This window comes from Talaromyces stipitatus, genomic scaffold (assembly GCF_000003125.1).
Source record: "Talaromyces stipitatus ATCC 10500 scf_1105507295541 genomic scaffold, whole genome shotgun sequence".
In the NCBI taxonomy this organism is placed as follows: Eukaryota; Fungi; Ascomycota; class Eurotiomycetes; order Eurotiales; family Trichocomaceae; genus Talaromyces; species Talaromyces stipitatus.
In genome coordinates this window covers 4,507,435-4,531,880 of record NW_002990115.1, presented here as the reverse complement: position 1 = coordinate 4,531,880, position 24,446 = coordinate 4,507,435, and the positions used below count along the sequence as shown (strand labels likewise).

General features: G+C 45.3%; 7 protein-coding genes across 7 annotated transcripts in view, besides 15 other annotated features; 1 reads left to right on the top strand and 6 right to left on the bottom strand.

Annotated features, from left to right (window-relative positions):
- Window positions 1-1,185: 1,185 nt before the first annotated feature.
- On the top strand, window positions 1,186-3,181 carry TSTA_039920 (uncharacterized protein; the record flags this gene model as incomplete). Its single annotated transcript, XM_002481187.1, has 5 exons — window positions 1,186-1,455; window positions 1,506-1,698; window positions 1,807-2,058; window positions 2,123-2,178; window positions 2,231-3,181. 5 exons carry the CDS (start codon window positions 1,186-1,188, stop codon window positions 3,179-3,181), a joined length of 1,722 nt encoding a protein of 573 aa, XP_002481232.1.
- Window positions 3,182-5,126: 1,945 nt separating this feature from the next.
- Window positions 5,127-5,393: a mobile genetic element.
- Window position 5,394: 1 nt separating this feature from the next.
- Window positions 5,395-5,769: a mobile genetic element.
- Window positions 5,680-5,704: a microsatellite.
- Window positions 5,770-6,129: 360 nt separating the features above from the next.
- Window positions 6,130-9,729: a mobile genetic element.
- TSTA_039910 (uncharacterized protein) lies at window positions 8,376-8,757 on the bottom strand (the record flags this gene model as incomplete). Its single annotated transcript, XM_002481186.1, has 1 exon — window positions 8,376-8,757. A coding segment is annotated over one exon (382 nt), but the record flags the coding sequence as incomplete, so codon positions are not given.
- Window positions 9,730-11,284: 1,555 nt separating the features above from the next.
- Window positions 11,285-11,375: a sequence feature (C-rich).
- A 385-nt stretch (window positions 11,376-11,760) lies between these two features.
- Window positions 11,761-11,812: a microsatellite.
- A 680-nt stretch (window positions 11,813-12,492) lies between these two features.
- Window positions 12,493-15,195: a mobile genetic element.
- Window positions 15,196-15,240: 45 nt separating this feature from the next.
- Window positions 15,241-15,265: a microsatellite.
- A 263-nt stretch (window positions 15,266-15,528) lies between these two features.
- Window positions 15,529-15,586: a sequence feature (CT-rich).
- A 183-nt stretch (window positions 15,587-15,769) lies between these two features.
- Window positions 15,770-19,348: a mobile genetic element.
- Window positions 15,965-17,740, bottom strand: TSTA_039900 (uncharacterized protein; the record flags this gene model as incomplete). Its single annotated transcript, XM_002481185.1, has 2 exons — window positions 15,965-16,251; window positions 17,548-17,740. The coding sequence occupies 2 exons, from the start codon at window positions 17,738-17,740 to the stop codon at window positions 15,965-15,967; spliced, it is 480 nt and encodes a 159-aa protein (XP_002481230.1).
- Window positions 18,566-19,083, bottom strand: TSTA_039890 (uncharacterized protein; the record flags this gene model as incomplete). The annotated part of the gene is made up of 3 exons (XM_002481184.1): window positions 18,566-18,965; window positions 18,995-19,023; window positions 19,057-19,083. The coding sequence occupies 3 exons, from the start codon at window positions 19,081-19,083 to the stop codon at window positions 18,566-18,568; spliced, it is 456 nt and encodes a 151-aa protein (XP_002481229.1).
- Window positions 19,349-20,283: 935 nt separating the features above from the next.
- Window positions 20,284-20,970, bottom strand: TSTA_039880 (uncharacterized protein; the record flags this gene model as incomplete). Its single annotated transcript, XM_002481183.1, has 2 exons — window positions 20,284-20,402; window positions 20,733-20,970. 2 exons carry the CDS (start codon window positions 20,968-20,970, stop codon window positions 20,284-20,286), a joined length of 357 nt encoding a protein of 118 aa, XP_002481228.1.
- Window positions 20,630-20,705: a sequence feature (C-rich).
- Window positions 20,971-21,141: 171 nt separating the features above from the next.
- Window positions 21,142-21,164: a microsatellite.
- Window positions 21,165-21,425: 261 nt separating this feature from the next.
- Window positions 21,426-21,480: a microsatellite.
- Window positions 21,481-21,742: 262 nt separating this feature from the next.
- Window positions 21,743-23,413: a mobile genetic element.
- On the bottom strand, window positions 22,061-23,601 carry TSTA_039870 (uncharacterized protein; the record flags this gene model as incomplete). Its single annotated transcript, XM_002481182.1, has 3 exons — window positions 22,061-22,794; window positions 22,897-23,397; window positions 23,523-23,601. 3 exons carry the CDS (start codon window positions 23,599-23,601, stop codon window positions 22,061-22,063), a joined length of 1,314 nt encoding a protein of 437 aa, XP_002481227.1.
- Window positions 23,440-24,444: a mobile genetic element.
- TSTA_039860 (uncharacterized protein) overlaps window positions 23,644-24,446 on the bottom strand; it is a gene marked incomplete at its 5' end in the record, with an annotated part of 1,042 nt that continues 239 nt past the window's right edge. The window contains 3 exons of the mRNA XM_002481181.1: window positions 23,644-23,837; window positions 23,908-24,197; window positions 24,219-24,402. Coding sequence (XP_002481226.1) covers window positions 23,739-23,837; window positions 23,908-24,197; window positions 24,219-24,402 — 573 coding nt within the window. The remainder of the gene's footprint in view (window positions 23,838-23,907; window positions 24,198-24,218; window positions 24,403-24,446) is intronic.

Here is a 24,446-nt window from a genome sequence, read left to right as displayed (position 1 = left end):
ATGCTAGTCTGAAGATGGACTGTCAGCCGGCACACGTAATTGCCATTTAGCAGTAAGAATTTTAGCGATGCACTGATAACCGAAGTGGGATATGTCACTGTGTTATGCAAATATATGTTCACCATATATTGGTCAAAAATGTGCTCACTACGCCACCGTGCTGCAACGCACCGACCACTCTAGAGAGTGTTTCTGTCAAACGCTGTCCAAACCCTTGAAGAGGTCAACTTTTGAAGTTGGTGGCGCAAAAGTGAGGTGGTAAATATGCATTGAGAAACAGTGGCCCGACATAGTTAAGAGCCTCAACTAGACTGTGGTTATCAACCCTACTCCTCGGCTAAAGGCGGAGTCATCTTTAGTTGCAGTATTCTGAAGGCAGCATTGAACATCCTTGCTGAGATTGCAGAAGGATTGCATGAGCTGATGGGAACGATCCAACCTGGAGACAGTAGCAGGTCACGTTTCGCATGAACTCATTGGCTACACATAATTGCATACATCAGGACGAGATAACCAAGTGGCCGTAAGTTTGCATTACGCAGTATCTCTTGCAAAATTCCCCGCTAGTTGACGACTTACTGAATGAGGGACATCAGGCCCCTTTGCCCCAGGAGGTTTCGTGCAGTTCAGATACGCGGTCGACCTCGACCCTACAGACAACGCGCAAACAATGCCAGCGAGCATGTCTTCAAGTCGTAGTTAAGTGTACCGGATAATTGTGACAAATAATATAACATTCTGACCAGCATCATGTCTATCAACAATGATATAGCCTCCGCCACCGAAGGAACTGATCAGCAAGCTGGCGATTTTGTCTCTCAGGTTGGCAGCCTTGCTCTAGAGTGGTTTGGCAAAGAAGACGATAGGTACGCTCCTAATCTCTCTATTCAATACAACCTTTCTCAGACAGAATCATGGATCTCTTTGAGAGCAACCGATAGTCTGTCATTCTTCAGTACATAGACTTGATTGCTAAGTACCAATGGCGAATCATTTGGCATTACATTCTCTCCTTGATAAAATTTTTGAACCGACCTCCGTCTTCTTGATGCTGACAGCAGCCACAAAAGTGAAGCATTGGAAGTGGCAGACAAAGTGATCAGGGGACGACATGACTTCAAACGCAAGCTGCGAGGGCTTCTCCGAGAAAAGCACGTCGGAGACAAACTACCTACGACCAAAGAAATGTTAGAAGATCAAATAGCTATTTACGACCCCAACTACTATATCGCTAGGAACAAAGCATTCGGCGCACTTAGCGAAGCAACTGGAGTCCAAAAAAGCTACCAAGTAAAGCGACGGACAGGCTGGAGGAAAGTTGGGCATCAGGCACAGACCTTTGTTAAGAAATTTGCCGACTTCATGGGTGTGTACTCAGGTATCATTTCATTGTTGAAGGGGGCTGGAGGGATATATGGCGAAGTTGCGTACGAGACACTGTCTATCCTCTTCATTGTACGGCCTCGTACTATTCCCTTAGACTACCTACCACTCACTACTATTAGGTTGTTGTCAACAAGAGCGCCAATGATAGCAAAATCGGGGATCTTCTTTTTGAACTACGAAGGTCTTTTCCGAAGCTCGACGACTGGACAAGTATCTATCCCACATCTAACATGAAGATGCTGGTGACGGAGGTGTATAAGCAGGTCATTGAATTTGCTCGGGATGCTTCACTCTACTACACACAGTTCATAAGTAAGAGCCATAAAGATAGACTAGTCTTTGTAAGAGGTCAAAGACGCTTCATTAGACCCTGTTTTACGTCCTTCTGAAAGATCCAAGTGCTAATATATGAATACATAGCTCGTCTCTGGATGGCCATCGGCAACCCACCCGTCAGAGGCATCGATAAAATTGCGACACGGATTCACCAAAAGCTTGCCGAAGTCTCCTCTGAGGCCACCATGCTGCTTCACAGGCGCAACCAAAGTATCCAAGGCACCGTAGAGAATAACAACGCCCGGCTCAAGACCGTTGAACGTCAGAATGATGTGCTCCTCGACGCCTACGAGCGGATAAAGGAGAACTATGAGCGATTTCGGCGCGAGGTAGAAGGTTAGTCGTTATCTTCAAAGCTATAACATTCCTTTCTTCGAACCTAATATGATCGTGTATTCAGCGGAGCGAGAAGACCAAGACACTCAACGACTCCAACACTTCAAAGAAAAGCTAGAGGTAGGTTCCCACTCCCTGTTTACCGTCCAAAAAGCATCTCACAATCCTTCAGCTACCGTTCAACGCCCCAGCGTCTACCTCCCTCCAAGCCTATGCCTCGATTCTCCAACGTGCATTCCCTTTCGCTTCGTCTGTGAATCCGTCCCCATCTTCCTCTTTCCGTCAAAAAAGTCCAAGCTACCAGTACATGACCTCTTCCCACCTATCGTCTCTCCCCTGTTTTGCCGCCTGGACTGCATCCCAAACATCTTGTCTTCTCCTCCTTGGTGGCAAAACACGACCAGAAGCGCGGTCTAACATTGGATACACTCACTCCTGGCTGTCACCGGCCACGATCGATGTCGCAACGAGAATGAAGGACCGAGGTGCGAGGGTAGCGTTCTACGGATGCCATGCAGGGGTGCGGGCTGATGCCGACGGTGCGCACGGCGCGAGGCAGATGGTGAGTGCGTTGCTGGGGCAGGTAGTGGAGTGGCATCCGCAAGTTTTAAGGACAAGGATGGTACAGTGGGAGAGATTGGTAGACGGGAAGGAGTGGAAAGGAAAAAAGGAGCTGGAAGATATGGAAAGAGAAAGGGAGAGGGAAAGAGAATCCGAAAGCGAGCAGCTGAGGACTTGGTTTAACCTTCTGAAGGAGGCTTTGAGTGCTCTGCGAGAGGATTACGGACATACATATGGGAATATGGAAGAAGAAAAGAAAAAAGTAAAGGAGATTGGAAATGTCCCGCAAGCCAAAAGCGATATGGATAAAGTTGTGTATTTAGTACTAGACCGTATAGATCTAGTACAGTGTTCGATGAACTACTTTATTAAAGAGTTGGTGGGGTTGGTCAGGGACGAAGGCTGCTTGATCAAAGTGTTTGTTGTTATGGATACTGGGCGGTGGGTTTGGGATACAGATAGTTTCAAAGGAGAGGAGAGGGTTATTGCAATGCCAGATTTGGACCAGAAAAGAGTTGGGCTTGGGAAGATGCCAAAAGTACCGCAGTCAAGCTCGATATAAGCTGGAATACTCTGCTTCAACATTTAACTTATCGTTGCACTCACTGTTATGTAAACATCAGTGGCTCTTCAAGAATTTCAATTACCCGAAGTGCGGAACTAAGCTCTATTAGGAGTTTTTATCTTCAGTCCCTTCGTACATTCTATTAGGGACAGGGTTGGAACGTTATTACCACGCACCCTGTGCATTTCTTCTAAAGTTGCACTATCGCCACATCAAGCGGTTCCGTGTCGAGTTCGTCGCAGTTTCGCTTCGATAAACATCAATTCAGTTCATGACAGCACTTCCAGAGTCGTTGAGCGGTAGTAGTTACTATGATAGTTTTCAATTCCCATCTACTATGTATAAAGGCTCACGCTAGTTTGACCTATTTGCCAGTTTTTTCCCACCTTTAAAATCTGGATACTTCTCCCAGTTTCTGAATCATGAACCATCATGATTTGTTTTGTGTCATTTCATTTGATATTCAATTTTGTTACCAGCTTAGGCCTTCTGTATGGAAGTGCATATTTAGCTGGATTCTCCTTGAACGCCATGGCTCGTGGTTAGTATTACGATTCAGACAACTCAGGACAAAGAAAGGAGCCCAACCAAATCAAATTCCTCCAATACTGATCTGACAGAGCCAGAAGGTGGACTTGATTCAGAGATATATCAAACAGACTCTGGTGCCGAATACTCGGATGTTAATCTATCAGAAAACCAAGATGAGCTCTCTTTAAACGTTGACTTAATAGAATATGATGATGAAAACTTTTTTGATGTTGAAGAGTTTGAGACTCTCTGGCGCCAAGGTCTTAGCATTGGAAAGCTCTCCATTTCTATCAATCAGTGCTATGAATATCCAGGCGATAGTCCTACCCAAAGCCTTTCCAATATTAATCTAGATTTTAACACATCTGGCAACACAAAGAAACCACAATCACAAATGATTAATTGTTGGTATCGGTTTGTATTGTGTCTATTCCTATAACACTGTTCTACAACTGATTTACAGACACTAAATAGGTTCTGCAAAGTGAAAGTCAGAGAAAAGTGTTGCCACTTGAAGTAGAGTAAACTGGAGGCCACACTCCAAAGAGCATCTGCGGATTGGCTATATCGATTTCTACACTGGTACTCTAGACTGCGGCATAGAAAAGGCAACTAGGTTTATAAAGGCTATAGCAGTGCCAACTCTTTGAAGACAGACTGGAAGTATTTGTGAGAGTACTATCAACAGGTAGAAAAGCAGTAGATGAAGAAGAGCATGGCAGCGCGCCTACACACAGTATGCTGTATAGCTATCCTAGCTTGATATTACTAGTGGCTTATGTACTGTTGGGCATCGCACAATTAATCGTTGAATTCAACTTAAGCACACAGCCTTGTAAGAATGATCCAGTCTATATTAAGGACATGATTCCTTTCAAAAAACAATTCTCTAAACACAGAAGAAATAATTCTACCTAAGCATCCAGCAGGTCATGTTATGTTTAGCCTTGATGCTTGGACTTTTCACTTCTAGCCGCAAAACTGCTATTCTTAAACTGCAGTACAAGCATATTCGTCTCAACCTACAACACAACCCTCATGGAGACCCACCTGTACTATCGATTGATGTCGAGCCAGAATATATTAAGCAGCTTTCTGGGACCAAAGCACTGTAGGCTATACCTCAATCTATCTAATTACCAGGATTTTTCTAATCTAGAGTGCAGAAATACTTGTGATTTCCAGGAAGGCCGGCCCCTTCGAGGCTGACCAAAGCGAAAGCGAAATGCGAGTAATGATGATAAGTATAAGAAAGCGGTAAAAAGGTTCCAACAAATGGGATAATGACAAGTTGTCTATTGCAAAGAAAAAAACATGAGCAGGGTCAGAAGCACTTCATGACCGCTAAGAAACCCTTAGTTTGCTTTCAACGCGGCAAGAAACTCTCTCAGTATCTTTTTTCTTTGAGAATATTAAGAACCTTTGGTGGGTTGAAAGGGTGAATGCCCGGTGAAGCAAAAGCTGATCAAATATTTTGCATGGTTTTAAGGTTGGGTTTCCATGCTGCATAGAATAATCGCCAAAAGGATGCTTTTGTTATCCTTGAAAATCTACTACTCAATTAAGTAAGTCAACCAGAATAACTACCTGCAAGAGGTGGAAAGATTCCGATATCAAGCGGCTGTAATCAATGCGTAGAGCGTGGGGGTAAAATACCGAGAATAATATTGTTTTGATCAGTATTTGATAAAACGAAGATTAACATGGCTTGAATGACCATCTGTAAGCAAAAGGCGTTTTGAATTGCCTGCTTTTGCCTCTGTATGAGGGTTAAACATCTTGGTTAGCCATGAAAATCCATGCTCTTCATTTATCCAACCTTTTTCAGAAGTTGCAAAGTATGCCTTCTATCATGAGTCATCAAAATCTTTAAGCTAGGTATCTTGTAGATCTCCTGACTCGTCTTGATAAATAAAAGCCAGAGGAATTAATATTCCATTAGCGCAAATATATGCAATAAGTGTTGTGTGTGTGTGTGTGTGTGTGTGTCATTATTTTACGGCCGTAGGCCGTGATGAATCACTGCCTACCCATTCCCTAGTGGGATAAAGGCCGCCAGGGGGTAAGCCCTGGGTGTCAAGAATTATATATAGGGTGTGACTCTTTGGCGCGCTTACATGGCTGCCGCAGTTAGATAGATAACCTCTGCATGTAGAGGGTGAATATTTCTGCCAACTGCAGTGGTCCACCTACTCTCTGTGACCAAATCTAACATATTTAACACCAATGCAGCTTTAAAGAGAGAAAAGGAAAGACAAGGAAAAACAAAAGAAATATGTAGCTATAAGTCTCTTAGCTTATATGCTAAGAGGGGGCCTTTGAGGGCAGATATCCTCGAAGAATTGGGTCTCCATGAGCTATTTAGCTAGTTTGGTGGCGCCCTTTGGGGTGCCCAGGAGGAAAGGAATGACTTCCAAAGGATGTCCAAGGAATCTAGGAGCCTTCCTCTTTGCAATCTAGCAGAAGATAAAGTGGATTGAGGACTTTCTTACATTGCATTGACACATGAGATGGGCATCTGTGTGGTTGAACCATTCATAGTAGTCTACGAAGTCTCCATGTTTTGTGCGTGCTGCAAGGATTTATCCTAAGATATAGCGGGGAAGCTGGAGTTCTGGTGGGCGTCTTGAAAAGGTAGTGATTTCAAGATCTTGATAGGCCTGCAGAGCTGCTGCCTGCCAATATATCTGTGCTCTTGAGGCAGCTTGTGATTTGGTATGTCGCTTAAATGCTGCATATGACTATGAGTGGAAGGTAGGGACAGTTTTTCCCGCGCCCTCTTTGACAGCGCAGTCTGCTGCTTCATTTCCAGGGATATTAGCATGTTCTAGGACCTAGCGGATTCGGACTGCCCCGCTCTCAATTTGGGAAAGTCTCCTTCTTGATGGCTAGGTAGCAGCAAGTGTGTTGAATGACTCGAAGATAGCTTAAGAGGAGCCTATAGATAAGGAGAGGAGTTGGATAGTGACCTCAAGATTGTCAAGGCATATCCACAGGTTTAGTGAGCATTAGATAGTAGAGTATGTCATTGCAGCTTTTAACCTAGCAAGAGCTGCTTCTGCTTCTACGTCAAAGACTTCTTTATTATGCCCGAGGGGTATTGAGCCGCGCAGGAATTAGGAGCCAGCTTGGAAACCAATATAACTACCATCTATTTAGCTATTTTCTAGTTTAGATCCATTTAAGTAGATTATAATATTGTTATTGGGGATGGATTGCAGGAGTATTTGGAAGTTATCTGCCACTTCTTCTCTTATGCGTCCTAACAGAGTATTAACCCATCTTAAGGCTGCTTCTCTGGGTTCTTTTGTACTCCAGGGTGGATAAAGCAGTGGGTTAATCTTTTCCATGTTGGGGAGTGCGAGCACTTGGCGCGCAAAGCGGCTAGTTAGGTGGCCTGTTCGGGCTATGGCTCTAGCTCGTCTTTGAAGAGGGTAATATGGGTCTAGGCGGCTTAGACGTGTGGATGCAGTGAGAGCGATTTGATCAAGCTCAATCTCAGGAGGGTAAAACCCTAACTCTCAGTGTAGGACAGGTAACTGGGTAGTATGGAAAACAGGCAGAATTGCCCTTGCCCCTGTTAGAATGACAGTAGATAGGTCCATTAGATGTTTATTCACTAGGTTTGAGATTGGGGGAGTGTCTGCCTGAGGGCGGGAACAAGGTCAGGTGCGGCCTGGCCACCACATCTCTGCGCTGAAGTAGGCTTTATAGAGGACACAGGCTGATATGGCCTGTTGGAGGAGGTGTGGCCTTATTCTGTGGACTGTGTTTTTAAGTGAGCGGAGGGCGCTAGCTATAGTGAGCGCTTTGGATGTCATTTCTTGAACATGCTAGTGGAAGGAGAGCTTTTTATTAAAGAGGATTCCTAGCCAGCGTAGATATGGATAGTCAGTTGCTTCAGTAACTGTGACTGAGCCTGTTGAGACTGAGGGGGTTATTGCAGGATCTTAATCTGCTCGATGCCAAGAGAAATGCATAAGTTTATATTTATTTGGTGCAAAAGTGATTCCTTCCGCAGTGCCCCATTCAATTGCGTCCTGTAGAGATTTACTCAGTGTCTAGCAATTAGTTAAGAGGGACAGAGAGATTGCTAGGATTGCTCTATCATCTATGTATCCAAATCTAGTTCTAGGGTTACCCATGTGGAAGAGCGGTGCAATATAAAGTATAAAGAGAATAGGGGAGATAGGGGAGCCTTGGGGAAGGCTATATAATATATCTGTATAAGGGCCAAGTTCATTATTAAATCAGATCTATATGGTTCTTTCTGTGATAAAAGAGCTAATCCAGAGTATTAGATTGTTTGGCTATCCTTGTGTCCGGAGCCGGTAGGTGAGTCTCTCTAGAAGAACATTATTAAATGCTCCTTCCACATTAAAGATTAGTAGAGAAGCTGTTTTCCCTTGGTTCAGGGCTTATTCTATGTCGTGTGTTAAACATATAGTAAGATTAATTGCTGATCTTAGAGAAAGAGCTCCAAATTGTTGGCTTGCCAGGACCTTATAGTGGATTGCTATCCAGGCCATGTTCCATGCCACTAGACGTTCAAGACCCTTTCCTAGGACAGAGAGGAGAGCGATAGACTGGTAAGACCTAGGGTTGATCCAGTCTTCTTTACTAGGCTTTTACAGAATAGTAAGAATTGCATGTCTGAAACATTTTAGATGATATCCTAATTGTAGGCAGCCTTGGAATAGGAATAAGATCTTGTCTTTGATTAGTAGCCAAGCCATCTTTAGGATGTTAGTTTGGAGTTTGTCTTCTCCTGGAGCGGTGTTTCTGGCCTTTAAGATAGACTTTTCCACTTGTGCTATAGTAATCTTAGGGAATGGAAGGGTAGTGGTAGAGATAGCTGGGCAGTCTAGCGGGATATCTCCTGCCTCTGTTATGTTTTGCAGGAGGTTGCGAACTAGTAGATCTTGCTTCTCCTGAACAGAGACTGTAGGTAGATTATCCGGCCGTAATAGATCCTTGAGAGGAGGGCTGCGATATGACCCCCTCAATTTGTGCCATTTGCTAATATCAAAGACCTCTTTCATTTGTGAGGCAGTTATTAGCTTATTGCGCCAGAACTCTCTTTGTGTTTTCCTAATTGTGCTGCAAAATTCCTCTTTGGGTAGCAATCCTAATTAGTAGGCTTATAAGGCTTCTTTACATTCTAGATTCTACCATGGTTGTCCTTTTTTATAGGGGAGGGACCTCTTGGCAGAGCCTTCATACACACTGTGTATTGCCGAGGTTAGCCCTTGGGCTAGTGACTCTAGGTTGGCCTTTGAGGAGTCCAGCAGTTGGATCTGTGAGAGATTGGTGGAGAGGAGAGATAGAAAGAGGGATTGGTCGAGTATATTGAATCTTATTTTTTGGGTAGGTAGTGTGTGTCTTTGGTCCCACAGGATAGTAGTTAGCAGTAGTATATGATTGAAGGTTGAGTCTAGGTGAGGGGCAGTGCTGGTGTATAGTCTGCTCAGCACTAGTAGTAAGCTAGTAGTATAGATGAGGTCTAGAACATTGCCTCTTATATGGGTTGGACAGTCTATTTCTGATGTAAGGATAAAGCCTAGATAATCTAACCATTCAATAAAGGGGTCCACTGATACAGCAGGATGGTAAGTTAGGGAGGGTTACCATCTAATATGTAGAAGATTGAAGTCTCCAGCGAGGAGAGTGGGTTATAGAAATAATATCTCTGGAAGGGATATAAGGGTCTCTATGGCTTTACCAGCTCTGGTGGAGCCAGCTGGGGCGTTATAGGCATTGATAGTGAGGACTGATTGTCCAGTTAAGGAGGAAATTTGCAGAAAGAGTAGGTTGGATAGGGTTGCTGGATCTGTAATGATAGGCCGAAGCTGGGATGCTTATAGGCCTGTATTTTTCTGGACATAGGTAAGGACACGGGGCCGTCCAGTTACTGTCTAGCTATCTGTTGGAGAGAAACATTTATATGAAGGATGTCTCTTAGTAATTTTTTGGCTTAGGTTTGAAAATATGTATGGTTCCTGTATGAGTAGGACGTCAATATGTGAAAGGGTCAATCTTACTGTATTGCTGAGCTGAGCTACATACAATGAGGTACACGTACACGAGAATATTTGACATGGAGAGAAAAAGAAAGGAAGGAAACAAGCTCTCGATCCAGCCACAGAGATCTATATAATCTCTGTGCGTGGCACCTTGCTAAATACAGTACCGCTCTGGCGGTTCCCTATCTGGCAACCCGTAGGGCTGCAGCCCTACGACGGGAATGGCTTCACCTTTGACCTGGTACGGAGCCGGGACGGAGGTGGCTCTGTCACAAATATTGTTAGTATATGTAAGTAAGAGGGCAATAGTATAGGAATCAGCACCCCGTCCAATATTTAGTTGGAGTATTGTGAGGGGTTCTTTTAGAGTGGACCACTAATAGATCATAGGTATTCTTTAAGAAGTGAGTTGAACCAGTTTTGTGGTTTAAGGGTTGCAAAGTGCACCACACTAGCTGTGACAGAAGGTTCCTGAGAGGGCGCCAGAGGTGGGGGGGTGGTTGGTCGGAAAGGTGAGGTGATCTGGATTTGTGTAGGTAGAGTATCTATGACCATGTGCTGCTCTTATGTAGTAGCAGATAACTCTGAGAAGCAGCCTTGTTCTGTACGGGCCTTTGCTAGGTTGATGGCGCATGTTTTGTGGATTTCTGCTCGTTGGGCTTTGGTGCAAGTGGTGCCAGCTTTAGGGCGGAGTGGGCAGTCAGTGAAGTCCACTGGATAGGGTCCATAGCAGTGAAAGCATCTTGGAGGACAGCAGTGAGAGTTTAGAGTAGAACAGCTATTATTATGTTCTTCTTTTATATATTCTGATAAGCCGCAGAGTCAACATCTTAGGGATTATGCATAGGACCGTGCATTATGCTATTTCCAGCAGCAGTTACATTGGATGATTGTTACCTTCCTAGTAAGGAAGCGAGCATTGGTAATAGTACTGAAAAGGCGGAGCCAGGTTGAGAGAGAGGCTTTTGAGTCTTCTGAGAAATTAATAAACCAGCTTGAAGATGGTGAGTTGACATTGGCAGCACTAGCAGTAGTCTCACTGACAGATATGGGTCTATAGCCTGTTTGCTTGGCAATTTTAGTAGATAGTGTCGCAGGGTCGACTGGGATCATGGAGTATTGGCTGTTAATAATTTAGCCAATCTTTCTTGGCAGGTTTATAACTCTATATGAGATCTATCGTGCGCTGCGTTCAACTTGGCAGTTACTAAAGTATATCGATATGACTTCCTTTTGAGTCTCAAGGGTTGAAAGGGCCTCTATAGTTGCAGGACAGAGAGTGAACCCGGTCTTTGTAGTTTGTACTTCTTTTAAGGCGTTGCTATTAATACCTAGTTGGGCCCAGAGGCTAGTATAGATCACGTAAGAGTCCATCATTTTTGTGGTATGGTCTATTAGGAGACATACGAAGAGGCGGTAGTCAGGGAGAGATTGTTTTACGTTAAGTGTAGGCTTTTTTATAGGTGGCTTTGTTTATTTTATAGCAGTACCTGATCTGGCTGGGTTGGACTTGGTGATTGTTGCGTAGGAGGACTGCGCGAGGCCGGAGGGGAGACGAGAGGGAGGGGGCATAGAGAGAAGGGGACTGGGGATAGGGAAAAGGGCTGGGGCAGGGGAATGGGTAGAGGGAGTAGGAGTGATGCCACTTATATAGGCATTAAAATAGTGTTGAGCTACAATGGCTAGATCATCACTTAGAGTGGCAAGAGCTCCTTATAGATGAGGGCTGAGGCCAGCTGTCTGGTTGCAGTATTTATCAAGAAAAGTAGCTATTGGGCTGAAGATTTTCTGACCCTCAGCTGCTCTGGTGGTAGCAGCAGTGGTTGTCTCTTGCAGAATAGTTTATAGAGACCTCTTGTCAGATTCAGAGTAATTCCATGCCATGGTGTTTCGGGACGCGTTTTAGCGCGTCTGGGCCGCGTCGCCTGGGACTGGAAGCGGGAGAAAGAGAGAAAATATAGGCAGGAATAGAGCGTCTGTCCAAACCAATGTGTGTGTGTGTTGGAGTGTGTCACTCAAAGATGTGTGTGTGTGTGAGGGTGTGTGTTGTGTGTGTGTGTGTGTGTGTGTGTGTCATTATTTTACGGCCGTAGGCCGTGATGAATCACTGCCTACCCATTCCCTAGTGGGACAAAGGCCGCCAGGGGGTAAGCCCTGGGTGTCAAGAATTATATACAAGGTGTGACTCTTTGGCGCGTTTACATGGCTACCGCGGTTAGATAGATAACCTCTGCATGTAGAGGGTGAATGTTTCTGCCAACTGTAGTGGTCCACTTACTCCCTATGACTGAATCTAACATGTTTAACACCGATGCAGCTTTAAAGAGAGAAAAGGAAAGACAAGGAAAAACAAAAGAAATATGTAGCTATAAGTCTCTTAGCTTATGTGCTAAGAGGGAGCCTTCAAGGGCAGATATCCTCGAAGAATTGGGTCTCCATGAGCTATTTAGCTAGTTTGGTGGCGCCCTTTGGGGTGCCCAGGAGGAAAGGAATGACTTCCAAAGGATATTCAGGGAATCTAGGAGCCTTCCTCTTTGCAATCTAGTAGAAGATAAAGTGGATTAGGGACTTTCTTGCGCCGCATCAGCACGTGAGATGGACATCTGTGTGGTTAAACTATTCATGGTAGTCTGCGAAGTCTCTATATTTTGTGCGTGCTACAAGGATTTATCCTAAGATATAGCGGGGAAGCTGGAGTTCTGGTAGGCGTCTTAAAAAGGTGGTGATTTCAAGATCTTGATAGGCCTACGGAGCCACTGCCTGCCAATATGTCTGTGCTCTTAAGGCAGCTTGTGATTTGGTATGTTGCTTAAATGCTGTATATGACTATAGGTGGGAGGTAGGGACAGTTTTTCCTGCGCTCTCTTTGGCAGCATAGTCTGCTACTTCATTATCAGGGATGTTAGCATGTCCTAGGACCCAGCGGATTCAGACTGCCCTGCTCTCAATTTGGGGGAGTCTCCTTCTTAATGGCCAGGTAGCGGTAAGTGTGTTGAATAACTCGAAGACGGCTTGAGAGGAGCCTATAGATGAGGAAAGGAGTTGGATAGCGACCTCAAGGTTGTTAAAGCATATCCATAGGTTTAGTGAGCATTAGACAGTAGAGTGTGTCATTGCAGCTTTTAACCTAGCAAGAGCCGCTTCTGCTTCTGCGTCAAAGACTTCTTTATTATGCCCGAGGGGTATTGAGCCGCGCAGGAATTAGGAGCCAGCTTAGAAACTAACATAACCACCACCTGTTTGGCCATTTTCTAGTTTGGATCCATCTAAGTAGATTATAATATTGTTATTAGAGATGGATTGCAGGAGTATTTAGAAGTTATCTGCTGCTTCTTCTCTTGTATGTCCTAATGGGGCACCGACCCATCTTAAGGCTGCTTCTCTAGGTTCTTTTGTACTCTAGGGTGGATGAAGCAGTGGGTTAATCTTTTCCATGTTGGGGAGTGCGAGCACTCGGCGCGTGAAGCGGCTAGTTGGGTGGCCTATTTAGGCTATGGCTCTGGCTCATCTTCAAAGAGGGTGATATGGGTCTAGGTGGCTTAGGCGTATAGATGCAGTGAGGGCGATTTGATTAAGCTCAATCTTAGGAGGGTAAAACCCTGACTCTCAGTGTAGGACAGGTAACTAGGTAGTGCGGAAAATAGGCAGAATTACCCTTGCCCCTATTAGAATAACAGTAGATAGGTCTATTAGATGTTTATTCACTAGGTTTGAGATTGGGGGAGTGTCTGCCTGAGGGCGGGAACGAGGTCAGGTGCGGCCTAGCCACCACGTCTCTGCGCCAAAGTAGGCTTTACGGAGGACACAGGCCAATATGGCCTGTTGGAGGAGGTGTGGCCTTATTCTGTGGACTGTGTTTCCAAGTGAGCGGAGGGCGCTAGCTATAGTGAGCGCTTTAGATGTCATTTCTTGAACATGCCAGTGGAAGGAGAGCTTTTTGTTAAAGAGGATCCCTAGCTAGCGTAGATATAGGCGGTCAGTTACTTCAGTAACTGTGACTGAGCTTGTTGAGACTGAGGGGGTTATTGCAGGATCTTGATCTGCTCAATGCCAAGAGAAATGCATAAGTTCATATTTATTTGGTGCAAAAGTGATTCCTTCCGTAGTGCCCCATTCAATTGCATCCTATAGAGATTCACTCAGTATCTGGCAATTAGTTAAGAGGGACAGAGAGATTGCTAGGGTCGCTCCATTATCTACGTATCTAAATCTAGTTCTAGGGTTACCTATGTGGAAGAGTGGTGCAATGTAAAGCATAAAGAGAATAGGGGAGATAGGGGAGCCTTGGGGAAGGCTACATGATATATCTATATAAAGGCCAAGTTTATTATCAAATCAGATCTATATGGTTCTTTCTGTGATGAAAGAGCTGATCTAGAGTATTAGATTGTTTGGCTATCCTTATATTCGGAGCCGGTAGGTGAGTCTCTCTGGGAGGACATTATCAAATGCTCCTTCCATATCAAAGGTTAGTAGAGAAGCTGTTTTCCCTTGGTTCAGGGCTTATTCTATGTTGTGTGTTAGACATGTAGTAAGATTGATTGCTAATCTTAGAGAAAGGACTCCAAATTATTGGCTTGCCAGGATCTTGTAGTGGATTGCTATCCAGGCCGTGTTCCATGCCACTAGATGTTCAAGACCCTTTTCTAGGACAGAGAGGAGAGCGATGGGCTAGTAGGATCTAGGATTGGTCCAGTCTTCTTTACTGGGCTTTTGCAGAATAGTGAGAATTGCATGTCTGAAACATTTTGGATAATATTCTAATCATAGGTAGCCTTGGAATAGGAATAAGATCTTATCTTTGATTAGTGGCCAAGCCATCTTTAGGATGTTAGTTTGGAGTTCGTCTTCTCCTAGAGCGGTGTTTCTGGCCTTTAAGATAGACTTTTCCACTTATGCCATGGTGATCTCAGGGAACGGAAGGGTAGTGGTAGGGACAGCTGGGCAGTCTAGCGGGATATCTCCTGCCTCTGTTGTGTTTTGCAGGAGGTTGCAAACTAGTAGATCTTACTTCTCCTGAACAGAGACTGCAGGTGGATTATCCAGCTGTAATGGATCCTTGAGAGGAGGGCTACAATATGACCCCCTCGATTTGTGCCATTTGCTGATATTGAAGACCTCTTTCGTTTGTGAGGCAATTATTAGCTTATTATACCAGAACTCTCTTTGTGTTTTCCTAATTGTGCTGCGAAACTCCTCTTTAGGTAGCAATCCTAATCGGTAGGCTTGTAAGGCTTCTTTGCATTCTGTATTCTACCATGGTTGTCCTTTTTTATGGGGGAGGGACCTCTTGGTAGAGCCTTCGTACGCGCTATGTATTGCCGAGGTCAGCCCTTGGGCTAGTGACTCTAGGTTGGCCTTTGAGGAGTCCAGCGGTTGGATCTGTGAGAGGTTGGTGGAGAGGAGAGATAGAAAGAGGGGTTGGTCGAGTGTATCGAATCTTATTTTTTGGGTAGGTAGTGTGTGTCTTTGGTCCCACGGGATAGTGGTTAGCAGTGGTGTTGTGTGTGTGTGTGTGTGTGTGTGTATTTAACGGCCGTGGTTCGTGACTCGCACGCTTCCCACCAATCCCTACTGGGACATAGGCCGCCGAGGGGTAAGCCTCGGGTTTCAGGTCCTATCAGATTTATGTACAAATAAGAGACTCTTTGGTGCATTTCCATAGCTGCTGTGGTCTTACAGGGAGGTCCACTTTAAGTGGATTTTAGGTATTTGCCAGCTGCAATGGTCTGCCTATACTCTATGACCTATCACTTCACCATTATTATAACTGAATAGTAAGTTTTGCAGAGAAGGAAAGAAAGAAGAAAAGAGAAAGAAAGAAGGAGAAGAGAAATATAAAGGAAGAGTAGGGCTGTCTTAGCTAGGTGCTAAGGAGAGGTTGGCGAGGGCAGATATCCTCAAAGAAGTGGGTCTCTGCTAGCCATGTGGCTAGCTTTTGTGCTCCTTTAGCAGTGCCTAAGAGAAAAGAGATAACCTTAGAAGGGGGCCTAGGAGGTTGAGGGGCTTGTCTCTTAGCTATATGATAGAAGAAAAAATGCAGAGATGCTTTTTGTGCTCTGCATTGGCAGAGAAGATAAGCATCATCATGGTTGAAGCGTTTATGGTAGTCTGCAAAGTCTCCATGACTAGTATAGACTATAATAATATGGCTAAGGTCAAGTCAGTTAAGTTGAAGCTCCCCAGGGCGCTTAGAAGAAGTGGTTATTTCTAGATCTTAATAGCTCTATGGTGCCACCTTCTCCCATTGTGACTGAGCAGCGGATAGAGATTGAGTCTTGGCGTATCTCTTTAGCGAGGCGTATGAGGATTTGTGAGGAGCAGGAGGGATTGAGGCAGCTCCCTCTTTGGCAGCGAGATCAGCCACTTTGTTCTCAGGGATTGAGGCAGCTCCCTCTTTGGCAGCGAGATCAGCCACTTTGTTCTCAGGGATTTTGGCGTGTCCAGGGACCCATCGGATTTGGATAGATCCGCTTTTGGTATAAGGAAGCCTTTTGCGAAGTGGCCAGGCAGCTGCAAGGGTACAGAAGGATTCAAAGATTTCTTAGGAAGATCCTGTAGAGGGAGATAGAAGGCGTATGGCAACTTCCAGGTTATCAAGACAGATCTATAGGTTAGTAGCAAATTAAGCTATTGGGTACACTATTACTGCTTGAGCGCCAGCTAGAGCTGCTTCTACTTCTACATCAAAGACCTCTTTCCTGTGTCCGTATGAGAGTGAGGAGCGGAGGAACTGATGGTGTGCTTAAAGTCCAATATAGCTACCCCCTGCACGTCCGTCTGCTAGCCTAGATCCATCTGAAAAGATTACAATATCTGAGCTAGGGATGGTACGTTGAAAAGCCATGAAATTAGCCGCTGCCTATTCCTTAGTGCGTCCCATGGAAGCTCCTATTTGAGCTTGAGCATTCCCACGAGGCTCGCGAGAGTGCCAGGGAGCGTATTGGAGAGGGTTTATCTGTTTAGAGTTTAGGAGGGCCAGTGTACAGCGGGCAAATCAGCTGATTTGTTAGCCATTACTAGTAATCTGTTCTGCGCGTCTTCGAAGTGGGTGATAAGGGTCGAGATGCCGTAGGCGGACAGTTGCAAGAAGGGCTATTCGATCTAGTTTGATTTCTGGTGGAGAGAATCCAGACTCTCGATAAAGGACTGGCTTTGGGGTTGTGCGGAAGACTGGAAGGACTGCTCTTGCGCCTGTTAGTATTACTTTAGTTAGTTTCTTAAGATGTTCTCCAACTCGGTTTGAAATCTGGGAAGGTCCAGGGTGAGTACGTCCTGGCCACCAGGTTTCTGCGCTATAGTATACTTTATAGAGTACACAGGCTGATACAGCCTGCTATAGTAAATCAGGTTTGACTCCTCGAACAGTATTCCCTAGAGAGCGAAGAGCGTTAGCCACAGTGAGGGCTTTAGATGCTGTTTCTCTAACATACCATTTGAATGTTAGCTTTTTGTCAAAGAGGATTCCTAGCCATTGTAGATATAGCTGTTTAGTGTTTTCTGATATTATAATAGATCTAGCTTTCACTGAAGGTGTGTAGGTTGGGTCCTAGTCTGCTTTATGTCGGGAGAAGTAAAGAAGCTCATATTTATCTAGTATAAATGTAATGCCCTCTGCAGCGTCCTAATTAAGAGCTTCTTAAAGTGAGTCTGATAAGGCTTTGTAATTAGTAGCAAGAAAAGTTAAGATCGCTAGGTTAGCTGTGTCGTCCGCGTAACCAAATCTGTTCCTTGGGTTTCCTAGACGGAATAGAGGCGCTATGTAGAGCATGAAAAGAATGCTAGATACTGGGGATCCTTGTAGAAGACCGCAGGTAATGTCTGTTGAGGGGCCGATCTCTCCATCGAGTCGGATCTGAACTGATCTTCCAGTAGCGAAGGAGGCAATCCAGAGAACGAGATTGGTAGGCCAGCCCTGCTCGCGTAGTCTGCGGATCAGTCTGCTGGGAAGTACGGAATCAAAGGCGCCTTTGACATCTAGGGTAAGGAGTGAGGCAGTCATGCCTTGATTTAGCGCTTGTTCAACATCATGTGTTAGGCATGTGGTTAGGTCATTTATAGATCTTAGTGGGAGAGCCCTAAATTGTTGCCTTACTAATACTTTATAGTGTATAGAGATCCATGCTATATTCTGTGCCACCAAGTGCTCCAGTCCTTTGCCAAGTACTGATAGGAGAGCGATTAGTCTGTATAATCTAGGTGAAGACCAATCAGTCTTTTTTGGTTTCTGGATGATTACTAAGATTGTGTATCAAAAGCATTTAGGATGATAACCAATCTTTAGGCACCCTTAATATAGCATTAGTACCTTATCTTTGATTAGAGGTTAGGCTACTTTGAGTATGCAGGTTGGGATTTCATCTGCGCCAGGGGCTGTGTTTCCTGCCTGAAGTACTGACTCCTCCACTTGTAGCATCGATATATCTGGGAAGTAGAGACTAGTGGAAGGCACTGCTGGGGAGTCCAGAGGTATGTCTCCTGCCTCTGCTGAGTTCTGGAGAAGATTTCGGACTAGTATGTCTCGTTTCTCGTGTACAGTAACTGCTGGGAGGCTGTTAGGTCTTAGCAGATCTTTTAGTGGAGGGCTTCAGAAGATGCCTATAGACTTATGCCATTTACTCATGTCAAAAATATTCTTCATTTGTGTTACTGTAGAGAGCTTCTCTCACTAAAATTGTCATTAAGACCATCTAGTTATCCTGTGGAAGTCTGTCTTTAAGCAGAGGCCTAAGCAGTAATTGTGTAAAGCTTTCTTGCAGTCTTCATTCCATCATGGTTATCCTATGCCTTGTGTTATGGTCCTCTTAGCAGAGCCTCTATATACTCCTTAAATTGCAGATGTCAGTTTTTTAGCAAGGGCATTAAGATCTTCTTCTGTTGCGTCTGAGCTCTCGGTGTCAGCGAGATTAGAGGCGAGGAGCGAGAGGAAGGAGGTGTGGTCTAGTGTGTCAAATCTCAGTTTCTGAGCTGTTTCCTTGTATCTCTGATCCCATGGAACAGTGGTAATTAGTGGTTGATAATCAGAGGTAGCATCTAAGTGGCTCGCTATGCTAGCTTTGGCTCCTGCGAGTGCCAGAGGGCTTGAGGCGAAACTGAGGTCTAACACGTTACCCCTTTCATGTGTGGGACAGTCTATGTCGGAAATAAGTACTAGACCCTGGAGATCCAGCCAGTTGATAAACGGCTCTATAAAAGTTGTAGGGCTGCGTTGTAGCGAGGGTTGCCATCTGTTGTGTAGTAGGTTGAGATTGCCTACAAGTATTGTTGTTTGAGGGAAATACACCTCTAGCAGGGTTGTAAGAGCTTTTGCGGCTTCACCTGCTCTGCTGCAGCCTGCTGGAGCATTATAGATATTAACTATTAGAGCGGACTTTCCTGTGGGCGAGAAAATCTAAAGGAATAGGAGATCCGAGGCTTCTTTAGTGTCAGTTATAAAGGGGCATAGCTGGGAGATCTGGATGCCTTTCTTCTTTCAGATATAGGTGAGGACTCGTGGTCGGCCACTTATTGCCCAGCTATCAGTTAGGGAGAAGCATTCATATAATGGATGTTTTTTAGTGATCTATTAGCTGAGGTCTTTAAATGTATATGGTTCTTGGATTAGGATAATATTAATGTTGCTAGTGTATGCCAATGTGAGGGCTATTTTATGTGCGTCTAGCGTGTGCCCTACATTTAACTGTAGGATTTTAAGAGGCGTCTTTTAAGTTAGATAGTGATAAATTATAGCTCCTGTTCAAGAAGAGAGGCGAACCGGTTTTATGGTTAAGGGGTTATAAAACGGACTATATGAGCTGTAATGGGAGGATCTTTAGTTGGGGCGCGAGGTGGGGGGGTTACTGAACGGAAAGGAGAGATAATCTCATGGATTAAAGACTATGATGATATCTCATCTAATGCTATAGGTGTTTCTTGTGTGCCTATAGAGAGCTGAGAGCTACATCCTCCTTCAGTTCGAGCTTTTGCGAGGTTTATGGCGCAGGATTTGCGGATCTCTGTTTGTTAAGCTTTAGTATGTTTAGTATTGCCTTTAGGGCGCAGAAGGCATTCTGCGAAATCAGCTGGATGTGGTCCATGGCAGTGTATGCATCTAGGAGGGCATTGATGAGGCTCTAGGGCTGTGCAGCGGTTGACATGGCCCTCTTTAGTATACTCTAAGGAGCCGTATAGTTAGCATCAAGAGGGGCGTGCACAGGATCATGTATTATGCTATTTCCAGCATTGTGTGCATTGAATAACTGTTGTTTTCTTAGAGAGATAACAAGCATTAATGATAGTACTAAAAAGATATAGCTAGATAGACAGTGGTGATTTCGTGCCTTCTGGGAAGTTGACAAACCAGCTTGAGGAGAGAGTATCAGGGTTGGCAGCGCTTATAGTGGTCTCGCTAATAGATATAGGCTTGAGCCCTGTAGTTTTGCTAATTTCTAAGGATAGTAGTGTAGGATTGACAGGGATTAGAGAGTATTAACTATCCAAGATTTGGCCAATTTTCCTAGGCACATTGGTGACTCGGTACGAGACCCATCGGGAGCTGCGTTCTATCTAGCAGTTAACAAAGAATGCAGAGATAGTCTCTTTTTGGGCCTCAAGGGCTAGGAGGGCTTCTGGAGATGAGGGACATAGTGCAAAGCCAGTCTTTGTAGCTTGGACTTCTTTTAGTGCTACACTATTTAAGTTTAGTTGAAATCATAGGCTAGAGTAGATAGCGTAGGCTTCCATTTTTCTGGCTGCATGATCAGCTGGGAGGCGTACGAAGAGCTAGATGTCAGGAAGGGGTTGTTTCACCAGAGGCATAGGCTTTTTAATAGAGGCTTTAGGGTGAGTGGTGGGAGTTAATTTGACTGGGGCATATTGGGTAATAGTTGCATAAGTTGACTGGTTAAGACCTGAGGGGGGACGTGAGGGAGGGGGTGAAGGGGGTAAGGGATTTAGGGTGGGGGAAGAGGAAGGGGAAGGAGATAGGGCAGATAGAATGGAGGTCGTCGAGATACCGCTGATATAAGCGTTGAAATGTTGTTGAGCTACCGAGGCGAGGTCATCACTTAGAGCGGTGAGGGCTCTCAGTAGGTGAGGAGCAAGGCTGGTGGTTTGGCTGCGGTGTTTATTAAGGAATACAGCTATGGGGCTGAAGATCTTCTGTCCTTCAGAAGCTCTTGTTGTGGCTGCAGACATGGATTCCAGAAGGGCTATCTGTAGAGGGCCGTCTGTACCAGGGCCTTTACGCGCCATGGTGTTGCCGGGCGCGTTGAGACGCGTCAAAGGCTGCACTCCTGGGAGCTAGGTGGTAGAGAGGGTTGAGGATTTTGAGCCTCCGACTGTTTGATATGAATAATTATAAGGAAGTCGCCTTTCAACTCGAAAATCGCGTGGACTCTCATGAGGCAGTTGTCCAATAAGTGTTGTGTGTGTGTGTGTGTGTGTGTATTTAACGGCCGTGGATCGTGACTCGCACGCTTTCCACCAATCCCTACTGGGACATAGGCCGCCGAGGGGTAAGCCTCGGGCTTCAGGTCCTATCAGATTTATATACAAATAAGGGACTCTTTGGCGCATTTCCATAGCTGCCGTGGTCTTACAGGGAGTCCACTTCCGAGTGGGTTTTAGATATTTGCCAGCTGCAATGGTCCACCTACGCTTCATGACCCATAACTCTACCATAATAGTAATCAAGCAGTGAGAGTTTAAAAGAAAGAAGGAAAGAAGGAAAGAAGGGAAGAAAGAGAGAAAGAAAGAGAGAAAAGAGAGATATAAGGGAAAAGTAGGGCTGACTTAGCTAGGTGCTAAGGAGAGGTTGGCGAGGACAGATATCCTCAAAAAAACGGGTCTCTGCTAGCCATGTAGCTAGTTTTTGTGCTCCTTTCGCGGTGCCTAGAAGGAAGAATATGACCTCAGAAGAAGGTCCAGGAGGACGAGGGGCTCGTCTCTTAGCTATATAGTAGAAGAAGAAATGTAGAGGTGCTTTTCGTGCTCCACATCGACAGAGGAGATGAGCATCATCATAATTAAAACGTTCATGGTAGTCTGCGAAGTCTCCATGTCTAGTACGGGCTGCAATGATATAGCCAAGGTCAAGTTGGTTAAGTTGAAGCTCTCCAGGGCGCTTAGGAGATATAGTTATTTCTAGATCTTAGTAAGTTTGTGGTGCTATGGTCTGCCACCGTGTCTAGGCAGCAGAGAGAGATTGAGTCTTGGCGTGTCTCTTTAGCGAGGCATATGAGGACTTGCATGGAGAGGGGGGGGTAGAGGCAGCTCCCTCTTTAGCAGCAGAATCTGCTGCTTCATTCTCAGGGATTTTAGTGTGTCCAGGGACCCATCAGATTTAGACTGATCCACTTTTGGTGTGTGGAAGCCTTTCATATAGTGGCCAGCCAGCTGCAAGGGTGCGGAAGGATTCAAAGGCTTCTTGAGAAGATCCGGTAGAGGGAGATAGAAGACGCGTGGCAACTTCTAAGTTATCAAGGCAGATCCATAAGTTAGTAGCAAATTGAGCTGTTGGGTATGCTATTGCTGCTTGGGCACCAGCTAGGGCAGCTTCTGCTTCTGCGTCGAAGACCTCTTTCCCATGTTTATATGAGAGTGAGGAGCGGAGGAACTGATTGTGTGCTTGAAATCCAATGTAACCTCCTCCTGCACGTCCGTCTACTAGTCTAGATCCATCTGAAAAGATTATAATATCAGAGCTAGGGATGGTGCGTTGAAAAGCTATAAAATCAGCCGCTGCCTGTTCCTTACTGCGTCCCATGGGAGCTCCTATTCGAGCTTGAGCATTCTCGCGCGTCTCGCGAGGGTGCCAGGGAGCGTGTTGGAGAGGGTTTATCTGCTTAGAGTTGGGGAGGGCCAGTATGCGGCGGGCAAATCGGCTGGTTTGTCGGCTATTACTGGCAACCTGTTCCGCACGTCTTCGAAGTGGGTGGTAAGGATCCAGACGCCGTAGGCGGACAGTTGCGAGAAGGGCTATTCGATCTAGTTCAATTTCTAGTGGAGAGAATCCAGACTCCCGGTAAAGGACAGATATTGGGGTTATGCGGAAAACTAGAAGGACTACTCTTGCGCCTGTTAGTACTACTTTAGTTAGTTCCTTAAGATGTTTGCTAACTTGGTTTGAAGTCTGGGTAGGCCCAGGGCGAGTACGTCCTGGCCACTAGATTTCAGCACCATAGTATGCTTTGTGGAGTACACAGGCTAATACAGCTTGCTGTAGTAAATAAGGTTTAACTCCTCGGGCAGTATTCCCTAGAGAGCGAAGGGCATTAGCCACAGTGAGGGCTTTAGATACTGTTTCACTGACATGCCATTTAAATGTGAGCTTTTTGTCATAGAGGATTCCTAGCCAACGTAGATATAGGCGTTTAGTATTTTCTGAGACTGTAATAGATCCAGCTTTTACTGAAGGTGTGCAGGTTGGGTCCTGGTCTGCTTTTCGTTGAGAGAAGTGAAGAAGCTCGTATTTATCTGGTGTGAAAGTAATGCCCTCTGCAGCACCCCAGTTAAGAGCTTCTTGAAGTGAGTCTGATAAGGCTTCGCAGTTAGTAGCAAGGGATGTCGAGATCGCCAGGTTAGCTGCGTCGTCGGCGTAGCCAAATTTGTTCCTTGGGTTTCCTAGACGGAATAGAGGCGCTATGTAGAGCATGAATAAAATGCCAGATACTGGGGATCCTTGTGGAAGGCCGCAGCAATGTCTGTTGAGGGGCCAATCTCTCCATCAAGTCGGATCTGAACTGATCGCCCAGTAGCAAAGGAGGCGATCTAGAGGACGAGATTAGTAGGCCAGCCCTGCTCACGCAATCTGCGGATCAGTCTGCCAGGAAGCACGGCGTCAAATGCGCCTTTGACATCTAGGGTAAGGAGTGAGGCAGTCATGCCTTGATTTAGCGCTTGTTCAACGTCATGTGTTAGGCATGTAGTCAGATCGTTTGCAGATCTTAGTGGGAGAGCTCCAAACTGTTGTCTCGCTAATACTTTGTAGTGTATAGAGATCCATGCCATATTCCGTGCCACTAGGCGCTCGAGTCCTTTGCCAAGAACTGATAGGAGAGCGATCGGTCTGTATGATCTGGGCGAGGACCAATCAGTCTTTTTTGGTTTCTAGATAATTGCTAAAATTGCATGTCAGAAGCATTTCGGGTGATATCCAATCTTTAGACACCCTTGGTATAGCATTTGTACCTTATCCTTAATTAAAGGCCATGCTACTTTGAGTATGCAGGTTGGGATTTCGTCTGCGCCAGGAGCTGTGTTTCCTGCCTGAAGTATTGACTCCTCCACCTGTGACATTGATATGTCTGGAAAGTAGAGGCTAGTGATAGGGACTGCTGGGGAGTCCAGAGGTATGTCTCCTGCCTCAGCCGAGTTTTGAAGAAGATTTCGGACTAGTACGTCTCGTTTCTCGTGTATAGTAACTGCTGGGAGGCTGCTAGGTCTCAGTGGATCCTTCAGTGGAGGGCTTCGGAAGGTGCCTGTGGACTTATGCTATTTACTCATATTGAAGACGTCCTTCATTTGTGTTACTGTAGAGAGCTTATCTCGCCAAAATTGTCGTTGAGACCATCTGGTTATCCTGCGGAAGTCTGTCTTTGAGCAGAGGCCTGAGCGGTAATTGTGTAATGCATTCTTGCAGTCTTTATTCCACCAAGGTTGTCCTATGCCTTGTGTTAGGGTCCTCTTAGCAGAGCCTCTATATGCTCCTTGAATTGCAGATGTCAGTT